Source organism: Pelodiscus sinensis, chromosome 2 (genome assembly GCF_049634645.1).
Source record: "Pelodiscus sinensis isolate JC-2024 chromosome 2, ASM4963464v1, whole genome shotgun sequence".
Lineage (NCBI taxonomy): Eukaryota > Metazoa > Chordata > Testudines > Trionychidae > Pelodiscus > Pelodiscus sinensis.
This window is the reverse complement of record NC_134712.1, coordinates 57,564,652-57,577,387: the sequence shown is the minus strand read 5'-3', so window position 1 is coordinate 57,577,387 and position 12,736 is coordinate 57,564,652. Positions and strand designations below refer to the sequence as shown.

Sequence of the window (12,736 nt, the reverse complement as noted above, 5' to 3'; positions counted from 1 at the left end):
AAAATTTCATCGTCCACCCGACTATGATTAAGTTGTTTAAACAAATGTGTTGCAATGATAGAGGAAAAAAATTGCGTGTCTAAAAACTGTAGGTACTGGGGGGTACTTCTAAATTATTTTTTTGAAAAGAGGTTACTTTATATAAAAAAAAAGGGGGGGGTTGAGAAACACTGATTTATAGTTTATCTTTCCAGGAGCATGTGGTAGTTGAAAGCATATAAACACAGAGATGTTGTAATTATAAAATTACTCCTTCCTTGAAGCCCAAAGATTCCCACACTTTTCTCTTTGGAGATTCATGTCTTATGAGTGCCCCTTCTTTTTAAGGGGGGCAAAGGGTGGGGCTCCTTGTATCTACAGCGCACAACAGGAAGAGGTGCTCTGTATCCACAGGGATTGTGTACTCACCAAAATGGCAGTTCAGGAAGCCTTCTACTACCGTTAGTAGCTGGACAGCTGTGGCTGCCAGGACCCAGTTCCTGCACATCTCACTCTTCTCCTGCACAGGAGAAGCAAACCGGGCCAGGCTGAAGGGCCAGAGAGTTAATGGGGAAGCAAAAAGATGCACCTGTTGAGTACTAGCATCTCTTCCGAACAGAGTCCCCCTCCTAACCATATCCTTTCAACAAAATCCCATCTGCTTCCACTGTCCAGGCTCTGTTCAGTAGGGGAAGCAGACAGAGCTATAAGTCCCAAAACTGCAGTGAAGGACCAAGATGAGGAGGGAGCTCTTTCCAGCAGGAGGGTGAGTATTCTGAGGAAGAGCCTTGCACTCCCTGCTCACAGAGTTCCTGCCAGCCTCCTCTTAGAGGAAAGTAATTTCCAATTGGTAGCTTTTGCAGATGTGGACTGTGGGCAAGCAAGGCAGGCAGGGAATCTGCTCCCAGTGACAGACTGCTCACACAGATCCTAACTTCTGATCCTGCCCTTTCACTGTGGCACTCTTTGGAATCTCTGGCCCACTGATATCCTTGTTGAGAACACACCCCAAAGTTTGGGAACCGCTGCTTCTGACAATACATAAAAAATGCAGATCCAGAAAAAACAATGCAACATCAACATGGCCTTCTCTGTCTCAGTTTCCTCAGCCTTCTGGAGCAGTTAAGAGTTCTCTGTGATGTCCAGGACCCCTCCCATCTTCCGCTCCTGCATAACCTCCTTTTTGGCTTCTAGTCTCTTCTCCATCTTTCTATAAAATGGCTAGTGAAAAGTCCTCCTTTCAGAAAGTTGATGCCTCCTTTACCATAGAATCACAGAATACTAGGATTGGAAGGGACCTTGAGAGGTCATCGAGTCCAGTCCCCTGCCCTCATGGCAGGACCAAATACTGACTAGACCATCTCTGATAGACATTTATCTAACCTACTCTTAAATATCTCCACAGATGGGGATTCCACAACCTCCCTGGGCAATTTATTCCAGTGTTTGATCACCCTGACAGTTAGGAACTTTTTCCTAATGTCCAACCTAAACCTCCCTTGCTGCAGTTTAAGCCCATTGCTCCCAAGGGCACCACGTGACACCCCACCCTCCACCAACCTCATTAGCTATTTTATGTTCCCTACCTACAGCAATTCTCTCATTCAACCACAGCTTTTTTCGTGGGCTGTGAATTAAATTCCATCCAGTCCTCTGTAGACAAGGTTTCATGTCATGACTTCATATGCAGTGAAAGAGGAAAAAGAGTAACAGACATGTACTATGAGTATGCTAAGAATAGAAAGGAATACCTTATGAAACAGAGCTGCATGGGAGATGAAAAAGCACTTAAAATAAAAACTGAAATTGTGTTTCCAAAGAAATACCATGTTTTGAATCCTCAAGAATAGGTATACTTCCTTGCTTTCATTACTATAATCATTTGAAACTGCATTTGGATAGCAATTACCTTTATTATTTGTAGCTGAACCCCTTCGTCTGTTTGAGGACCTTGAAAACAGCCACATATTGTCTCAATAATTCTATCGATTAATTTTTTGCCTGGAGCTGTACTATCTGGAGCATTGCCAGTCAAGTGCCCATAGGCTATAAGTTTCTGGAGAGGAAAAAAAGAAAGGGAAACGGTAAATAAAGGAATTTTAAAACAAACCTTGCAATTGAATATGTAGATTCAAACTTACGACAAATGAAGTCCGGATAATTAACAGTAATGTACCTCAAATCACAGTAAATTTCAAGCATTTGTAGAAAATCCTTCAAGAGCATTCATGTTCTTATCCAACAACTGCAACATCAATCAGTTTAGCTTAGCTAAAATATTACAATTTACAGTCTGTAAACATTTACTCATGTTCTCTGAGAATTCCAGGAATGAGAATATTTATAAATCTCAATAATTTCCCTCCTCACAAATAGAGAGAAGACATGCAGCATAGTGAGACTGTATGGCAAATATGCTTGTGCCTATGAATACAAATATATGCACTTGTTCATTGTTCTCAGGCCACCTAGGGGAAGAAAGGCAGAAATTCTGGTAGTCATCTTTAGGGGTTCCATCCCCAGAACAATATTACAGGACCAAAATGGAGAGAGTAATCTACCTTACAAGAGAAACACACATGTCATCGGCTCAAACAAGATTATTTGTGAACCTCAAACTTTGACTATTTTACTGCAATTATTAATAATATAATTTACACAATAATATTGTTGTTTAGGTAGTTTGTTTAGTATTTCAAAATTTTTTCTATACATGCACATTATTACAAAAGACTGAAGTTTATCACAAATTATAATATATATGTATAAAATGTGTGCACAATTAACTTGTTGTATTTAATATGATAGGTAGATAGATATTCTTCCTTTGTTTTTCAAAATTAGTCTACTCTTGTCTGAAAAAATCATATATATTTTGGTTATTTTGTCCCATACAGTAGCAAAAAAAGACATTCTTTCCTAGTTGCATTTACCCATCCCCTTCCCTCCAAACCAAATAAGATTTTCCTTCAGACAGTTAATAAATCTCAGTAACATACAGACCTGTAAACAATCTAGAGATGTACTAACAATCCTGGGGCACTTAGACTGGCATGCCAATTCGAATGGTAAGAAGTACTTGTCAGCTTCAATAAAGCTTGTCTTTGATTTCACTGGTGGAAGCGTGCTTGAACCAGGCTTTGCTTCTCCATGAGGGGGACTGAACAGAATAGTCCGATCATTATAATGTTACAAGTATAGACACTTAAGAAATCCTTCTATTACAACACATTTCTCTCAGTTTTCTCCACTTGTTCTTAAGCTCACGAAGGGAAATGATATATTAAAACTAATTTTTATTTACTTGAACTTCTAGAAAAAAATGCAAGAGAACAGTAACTTGTAATAACTAAAGATACATGTTATAACCCAATAAATATTCTCAGAAAGAATATAAAACTTTGGTTCTACGTGAAAGAGTCCTTTTCTTATATCAGACAGATCCCAGTGATTCCAACAGTGGATCTTCAGTTGCTCTTGCTGATTTGGAGGCATATAAACTTGTTTGCTCTGAATGCAGCACACTGAAAAGAGTCTGCACAGTAGAAATCTCAGATCTGGGAAATACTCCTCAGAATTATCTACATCACAACTTTGCTACTATTAGAGTAAATCATAACTCAGACACATTGCTTATTGCAAAGCATAGAGATTAAATGACTAGAACATCATGCTATCATCTCTCATATCCTTTTGGCAATGTAAGCATTTAAAATGTGAGCCAAATCTGTGGACTTCCCTGATCTAACAAAATATGTAGATGAGAACAAAAATTGTTCTATTCTCTTCCTCAGGCAGGTCCACAGATTCTAAGAGTGAGATTTTCACCGCAGTATCCACTTAAAGGGCATGAAACTGATAACAATAATTATATCCAATTTCTTATATAAATTGTAATTTTTTAAATTACTTCATGCAACACCTTCTTTTGAAGGAAATATCCACTAATATTTGTATTTAATATGTATTAAATACAAATTTAATATTTACTATTTAGTAAATGGCTAGAAAAGCTTTAAGCATCCTGCAGGATAAATTACTCAAATTCAACCTTTAGGGACATACTGATAAATAATGTTTGTGTTTTTACATATATATTGTTAGACGTTAACTATGTAATCAAATATTCATATTTCTTTATAGTATATAGCAAATCATCCACGAATGATTGAAAATGGGCAGTTGTCTTATGTTAATCCATTTAGCTAATTACCAGTGATGCCTGGGAAATAGTCTATTTGGAAGTCTCCAGGATTGTATATTGTTTCATATGGGGAAGTTTGGGTTGCAAGTCCTAACCTGGATACACCCTGAATATGGTCACTGGACACTAGTCCATAGGTTATACTATGGAATAATTCTGAAAGAACTCTTTGCAACAACAAAGCTCAGCATCTCTGATATGAACCTGACCTCAGAAGTATATTCATGTCTGTCTGTATATGAGCTTTTAACCAATACTCTCTTTTTTTTTTTTAATAATTTTTAGTTTAGGTAATAAGAACTGGCTGAGTGTGTTTATTTGGATAAGAGCTGAAATACTCTCTGCCCTTGGAGTTACTGTGTCTGATCCTTTGGGACTGGTAGAACTTTTTTATATGACGAATAAGATTTTCAGTGATTTTCACCACATTTGACTTGGGTGCCTGAGTAGAGGCCTACAGCTGGGCTGCTTTAAAGGAACTCTGTTGTTTGCTTCTGGGTAACCAGTAAGGTATCACAGAGGCTATTTTGTGCTGGCTTGGTAACTCTATGTACCAGAATATCCCTGAGTTTTGGGGATTGGCTGCTCTACTATTCTTTGTAGATCGCCCTAATTGAGGGATCTCAAATGGCTCCCATGGGATCCAAGTCACATAAGACCAGCCAATCTGTCTTCAATACAGAATATAAAATGTTTTTACCAATTTTGGGCTTTGATGGAGGTGTTTTCACTTTAAACTTCTAGAAGACTTAGAAGTATTGTTGTCTCCGACTGCTGGATGGGACATAAGAAGTAAGCAGGATTTTCTAAACATTTTGGTGTGTGCATGTCTCTCTGACAATCTGGGCTCCATCTTTTCCTTAAGGTGACCTGGGGCTTGTCTACGCTATGGAGAAGATCAACATTGCCTCAGTTGATCTTCCGGGGTTTGAATTAGCAGGTCTAGTGAAGAGGGTGCTCCCGTCGGCACCGGTAGTCCTGTTCCTCCTAAGGAGTAAGGCAAGTGGACGGGAGCATGTGCTCCCATTAATCTCCTGCTTTGTGGACAATGCCAAAAAGCCATTTAAGATACTTCAACTTCAGCTATGTAATTAACATAGATGGATTTGCATATCTTAAGTCAACTTTTCCTTTTAATGTAGACCAGGCCTCACTGAGTGGCAAAAATAGAAGTTAACACAAGTTCCCAAGATCTGTGAAAGACTATTCATTTTTATGGATGAAAGCTGAATTTGTCCTCAGAACTACCTTAGCCTGGGGAAAAGTGCAGAACTAGAAGGAAACGGATATTTCTTGAAGTAGTTCAAATTAATATTTAGGAAGTGCTTCTAAAGCTAAATTAAAGTATCAGAATAGGACATTATACATTTGTTGAGAAGTTATTTAAACAGCTGCTTTAAGGAATTAATTAATATTCAGGTTTAATACATTGTTTTTACTTTATATTTCCAGGATAGAGAACAAAGTTGCCAATTCTTTGATATCTTCTTTTAAATCCCAGCAGGGGCTCCAGTTATAGAGGTTACTTCTGAAGTCCACATATCAATATTTGAATCTTCACCAATTTAAAAAGTGAAGTGGGTTACTGGATATCTTTCTTGAACAAAGCATGATTGACATGACTTCAAGTTAAGGTGTTCATCTCCTTCATTTGAAAGAAAAGGGGTGGAGTTGGAACAAAATTCAATCTGTTTCAACCTTGATGAAGTATTAGTGTTAGATAAGAGGCCTTGATTGTGTGGAAATAGGATTAGAGGAGTTAAAACATTCAGCAGGCCTGAGACCATAACCTTTCTGGTCAGTTTGGTGCTCTAGAAATATTGTTCTCTCTGCCCCACTTGGATTAATTATAAGAGTAAAGCAAAAGCACATCTAGGGTGGATTGCTCTTTTGTGTGAGACTTCATTTTTTTCTCTGTGCCATTTTTCAGAACCAAAAGGAAAATGCAGTGTTTGGATTTTTATAAAATCTGCAAGAGATGCAGTTTTCCCTGTTACTGTTTTCTTAGAGGCTACTTCCTAAGAAATCCCTCCACATTCTGAATTCATTTGAAATTCCCATGCAGGATGTTTCCTCTTAAGAGGAAGATGTCAGCTCTCCTTTGTCCACCTCTGAAGAAGGTACACACTATTCCTGCTATTAGGGTTGCCAGAGGGTTTCAACAAATATACCGGACACGCTTGACATTACATCATAATCTACATTACATCTTATTTAGAAAATACCAGACAGTTATATTTTCTCATTTATATTTTCTCAATTTGTTTCCTGAACAGAAAACTCAAATACTGAATTGTTCAGTTTAAAACCGGACACCTGGCAACCCTACCTGCTATAGGGTGTTAGCACACACACCCTTGTCCAGCAGGGAAATCTCTAAACAAATAAAATATTGCACAGCAGTCTAATATGGCTTACACAAGCAGAAATGTTGGGTTTTATTTCATTTTATTTTTCTGTGGTAGGGGTTTTATGGGAGAATTATGTAACAAGGGAGAAAGAGCAGAATGTGCAACCAGAAAAGGAGCAACACTGATGCCAAAGCAGGATGCTATGGGAAGAAGGAGCAACATTCTTTAGAGTGCAGCCTCTAGTGGAGAAAAATGAGAATTGGAGAAAAATGCCACAGCTTCAGGTCATAATAAAGACCCTATTGGGAATATTTCAAGAAATTCCTGTATCTCTGGCTTTAAAAAAAAAAAAAAAAAAAAGCAACTTATGCCATATGTAAACAGTAAAACAAAGACACAAAGCCTGGTATAATTAAATAGTTATGAAAAATGCTCCTTAAAAAGCAAAGACTTAAGATGATGATGTGGACATATCTGAACAATCTGCATCAACTGGTTAGTAAACAGTGGTGCAAAAATAATGTATGGGCTGTCTACCATGTCTTACTATGCTGGCAAATTATATAATTAGTCAACATCGGACTACAGAGAAATACAGAAAATATGCTTACTATATAGAAACCAATTTCCATAGCCTTGAACAAACTATAGAGAGACTGTTGCAATATCGCTCATGCTGCTGAAATTCGAAAAGAACTTCCGGAGACACTGAAGAAAGAAATATCCAACAACAAAGTTAAATTGCAGGCAGTAAAGAAATGGATGGATTGAGTGCTTATTCTATCTATTTACTTGTCAATATTCTCAACCCAAAGTGCTAGTGTAGATGCTTAATGGATGAAGATGCTGCTGCTATGATATGGGCATCTAATAATCAACCATCAGACATGCCATCCTTAATCAATTTTCAGGGCTGAAGGCGAACCATTCAAGCAGTACATTTGCTGATGTTTTAAAGAACGTCTCATCACTGAATTAGTAGAAGTCTCTAGCTTAGCAAACTCTGGTTCCAGGTGCTAAAGTATTAATCCAGCTTTTGACAGCAGTACCTTCTTCTGTAGGCACAGAAACAAGATCATTTGGACTGATATATTCAAAGCTGAGAAACTGATTGGGAGTGAAAAATTACGAAAGTATCTCTCTCTCTCCCAGTCTATCAATAAATCAAGAAGGAAGAGGATATCTACTAGTTTTAAAAGTTTGAAGGACATCCAAAGTAACTTAGAAGGCTGTTATCTCATTTTCAAGAGAGTTTGATGAATAGGAACTTGTTCCTGTCACTTTCACAGAAGCATATTTAAAATTTTTCCCAGGTTGACATAAAATAGTAAATTTAATTCATTGATTACAATTAATCCTTCTGTGCTATTAGTAAAACATTTGAAAGTGAAATATGTTTTGATAAGAGAAGTCCATATATCCAAAACATTAAAGGTTTTGCTTAATGAAAATAAATGTGCACTTTCATGAGTTAATTAAACTTCAGTTACCATACTAATGCGACTTTACAGAAATCATAAGCAAAAAGTTAATTATCTAGTAAATAAGCTATTCACCATTTTTAATATACTAAAGATGTATAATTAGGAATATGAATATATTAATCAAATTGATTAAATAAATATATAGGTATAAACAAATGTATACCCTCCTATATAGCAAAAAGATATACCAAAACTTGCATAAAGTTTGTATTTAACTGTAAATCAGCATTGTTTTAATGGTTATATCACTCAGTAAGAATGTGCCTTTGGAAAGCTTGATTAAAATAAATAAATTGAGGATTTCTACTTGTAGCCTACTAAATGATATCTGCTTTATTTCGGCCTACTAAAATGATATTTGCTTTATTTTAGTTAAGTGATAACTGTTTTTATTTCATTTTGTTTTTCCTTTAGACTTGAATAGGCAGGTAAAGCAAGGTGCCTGCAGAATTAAGTTTCTGTGAGGTGGCTTATAGCAGTAGGGGGTTAGTTAATACTTGTTTTCTTTATAATTTTCCATAAAAGGGATGAAGCAAGAGTTTGTGATTGGCGCAAGAATCTATTTTTTGCATTCTGCCTAGAATTTGCAAAGAAAAATCTAATGTGGTGATAACTGCCATCTCAAATCTCCTGCACAATCGGTCCAGATGTTAAGTTCTAAAACCGCATTCTCATGCCTTTTCCAAGTGGTTTTGGGAGGTCATTCCTAATAAATATTCATAAGGTCCCCGAATATTTTGTCCAATCAGAGATGGTACCCTCAGAAATCTTAGGGTGCTAGGCCCAACTATGGACAAGGAGTTGAACATCCAGAACATTTTGGCACCAAAAGGGGTATTTAGGCCTAGGGATTTGGGAGATCGGGGCTGCTGTCCTAGCTGTTGCTAACACAGTCTACTCCGGAGTGTTTTATTCTTTCAGATCAGAAACTAAATACTTAGATCTATCTTATTTCTATACTGCTTTCTTGCTTCCTTAATTTTGCTTAAGTTTGCTTAAGTTTGCTTTTAGGAATCTCACTACCACTTGCTCCCAGGGAAAGGGAAGCCACCTTTCTCCATCCAACCTTCAGGTCCTTGTGTGTAGGAAATATTGTTGTATTATTATTACTCTTTGTATGCTTAGACAAGTTTTAATTTGATTGTGTAAATGACATCTTGGGAAGGAATTCAAGTGATTTGTGTTCTTGCTACTGTTTTTTGCGGTGATGGTCCCTTTAGCAATAAAAATGTCATAATCATCCCTTTGGCAAAAAAATTGTTTTCTATTTCATTTCCTGAGTTAAAGTGTGGTTGCTGTCGGTCACCTGACAGCTCTCAAGAGGGGGAATATTATGGTTCCACTGAACTGTAGCCTGGGATAGACGACGAACCTAGACTTTCTGGTGAAATAGGCGAGCCTAACCCATCCAAATTTACTAAATCTCCTTCTCAGGCTACACATTTGGTGATTTAATTCAGAGTTTACACTGTGTCCTTAAATCAATCCACCCTGACTAGTAGCAATCTTAAATAAGGAACACTACAGACATTTCTTGCCTGATTCCTTGAATGGATTTTACAGTCCAATCTGCCACAAAAGCAGATCAGAACCAATCATTATCTCACAATTTTTCAAAAGGTTCATCACAATGTGGAGTTAATTACTAACTACCTAGATATCCAGTGTTAGTTAAGGATTTCAAAATTAATTTGCAGAAAAATAAAATGTTCTTCAGTCCTAATACTCTGCAGAAAAAAGCCTTCTACTTCCTCTGCTCCTAAAATCAACTGATAGCTCCCTAGTCAGAATGGTACATCCTGCATCCATAGCTAACCAGTGTATGTGCCTCCAATGCAATAAAGGAAACTGAAGACCCACTGTTAGAATAATTAAATATGCCTGAAAATATAACAACATAAAAATCTATGTTCAGAATATTTCATCATAGATATTGATTATATGTCCACTACACACAAAACACTGTGTTAAAAACATTAAAGCTGCAAAGCAGAAGGCTCAAAAGCTATAAAATTTCAGAACTGAGGTTGTACATGTAACATGAATGAGGCCCCAATGTGCATAAGTACAGTATTGTGATATAGTCTCTAATTACATGATCATATACTATTTTTCCCCAGGATTCCTACCTCATTCAGTGCACAAAATGGATAATGCTCACTGCATAAAAAGCTACTCAATATTTTATTCTATCCTCATTTTTGAATGCCATATCTTATTTATCACACACTATTCAAATATGCTATAAGAACAGAATTATTATTTCCTCATGGACTTTTCTATAATGTTCATCTGAGTACTTCAAAAACACTAATTTATTTTCACAACATTTCTATGAGGTGAGCAAGGGAACTCAGAGAGAGAGACTAAGGCAAGAAGTCTACACATTTTAAGATGCCCAATTTCAGGAGCCTAGGATCTAATTTTTCAGAGTACTAATCAATATACAATACATCGTATCTTCCAAAGCACAGTTCTCCCCCCTTGCTTTCAGTTGCAGTTCTGAGTGTTCAACATTGCTGAAAATCAGACCCTTGGGTCTCAAGATGGACATCCAGAAATCAGGAATGCACAATTACTGGCTTATGAAAAGTTTGGTTCAAGTCACTTGACAAGAGGAACTCTATAGCAGAGGCTGGGATAGGATCCAAATCCCCTGAGTAGCATTCAACTGCTTTAATCGTGATAGCATTACCTCTCTTTCCCTGCCTCAGTCACAAAATACCATCCAATTTCTGCAGGAGTCATACAGACAATGGCTTCTTTTACTACACTGCTCTGATTTATACCTAGGGCACAGCTCATGCTATGCACTGAATGAGGCAGGAGTTCTAAGTATCATGTAATTAAAAAGACTATCAAAGCAAATGCCCAATTTACCAGAGATTTGCAGATTTCCTAACAGCAGAGGAACACAGGCTCTAGAAGCTTGGATTCTGTTCCAACTTCTGGAGGGCTGTCTAATGGTCAGAGATCCTTCTGCCTCTACTTATTCTGTATGTGTCGCACTCCACCAGTCCTACTGCTATCTCCCTACTCCTTCCTAACCCCTCAATGCATTGCCAGTTTCTTCCTTTAGCTTACCCAATTTCTACATCCTAGTCTCCTTTCACAGCTAGTACTAATCTCCACCTCTGTCTCCTATTCAAGCCCATAAGTCATCTCCTTTGAGCTGCTCACCCAGCCAATTCTAGGGATGTAAAAGTGTAGTTGTTTAAATGGTTAGCCCTGAAAAGCCTCAGCTTATCTGTTTCCATTCCAGTTACACGTTGGCTTTCTGGGAGCAGGGCCAGCAGCCTGGGGAAGCTTCGCTGCAGGCGCTGCAGTACAAAGCTTATATATAAAGCTTTATACAGCAGAGCCTGCAGCATGTGTAACCGCTAGGATATTTAGGTTACATTTTAAAACTAATTTTTACATCCCTGGTAAGTTCCAGTCTCATCTAATCTCACAATTTGACCCCAGGCTCCCATGCCCACCATACCCAGTCCAAGTCTACATGTTCCCACAACCCTCCAAATCTTTCTGCTCCGACTAAGTGAAACAACAACTACAACAGACAGGAGCAGCAGATGCAGGCGCTGTCCTGAGCATTATGTATCTCACAAGAGATGTTCAGCTCCTATCAAGATGAGTCACCATATGGATAAATGTATAATAAATACTGCACAAGTGTCTATATGAATACTACTCCTATTTTCACAGCCAAGCCAAGTTATTTTTGCTCAGTAAGAGAAGAGAACTATTACATACCTTTGTTTTTCTGTTTCAGCTTTTATTTCCTCTGTAAAAGGAAACAGCAAGTTAGAATTCTTATAATAAAATCATAGTTATGGAAATATTAAAGTATAAAATTAGAAGTGACTTTGTGCATATGTTAACAGGTGGAAAGTCACACTTCTATTTGAACTATTACCAAGTTTTTTAACCTAATGACAGTTTAAAACAACAAGCACCATAATGAGCAATTTAAACGTTTCTAGAACTTTATGTGATTTGCAACTAATATAATTATTAATTCAGTTTCAAAACCAAGATGAGCTAGACCTCTATTTTCCAAATTATTTAATATTTAAGAGTAGTGCCAAGTTTTACTAAACAAAATAAGGGCCACTATGTGTTAAGCACTTTCAATACACATAGCCTTTCATTAGCCTTTGTCCCAAACAGCTTACCAAAAGATATAAAAGGGTGGGGGAGTAGACTGCAACCAAAACAAGCATACATAAAATGTTTTTTATCCTTTGAAAACATACAACTCTAACATTAAACTGTTTATCAATCCTGTCTTCAATATATCTAATTATAACTATCACTGAAGTGTCATTATATCCTGTCTTCAAGATCCAAACTTTGCAAGTCTGTTTTATGAATGAAGAGAAAAACTACATTCATAATGTCCATCAGTTTTACCTATAAAAACTCTTTCACTTGTTGTCTTAAGAAACCTGCCATATGCCTGGATGTTACACAGGCAATTTTTCCCTTCCAAATATACAATTGGCTGCAAACAACTGTTCATATTGAAGCACTGACCAAAAGCAAAAAAAATGTATTCCTGTAGCATTTTCACTTCAGACATGATATTAAAAGATTTTTTTTTCATTATTGCAACTCAGAAAAATCAATTTTATGAGACTTTAATTCTTTCCCCATCCTTTATATAATCAGGTCACAGATATATTAAACAATGCTTAATTTTGCCCAAGTTTAAATGT

The 12,736-nt window shown here is 37.0% G+C and overlaps 1 protein-coding gene across 1 annotated transcript in view; it reads right to left on the bottom strand.

Moving 5' to 3' along the window:
• The window catches only part of ARFGEF1 (ARF guanine nucleotide exchange factor 1), a 164,098-nt gene that overhangs the window by 102,331 nt on the left and 49,031 nt on the right, over positions 1-12,736 (bottom strand). Inside the window, exons 2-4 of the mRNA XM_006131486.4 lie at positions 11,772-11,802; positions 2,983-3,139; positions 1,889-2,035 (exon numbers count right to left, since the gene is read on the bottom strand). Of these exons, the coding sequence (XP_006131548.2) occupies positions 1,889-2,035; positions 2,983-3,139; positions 11,772-11,802 (335 nt within the window). The remainder of the gene's footprint in view (positions 1-1,888; positions 2,036-2,982; positions 3,140-11,771; positions 11,803-12,736) is intronic.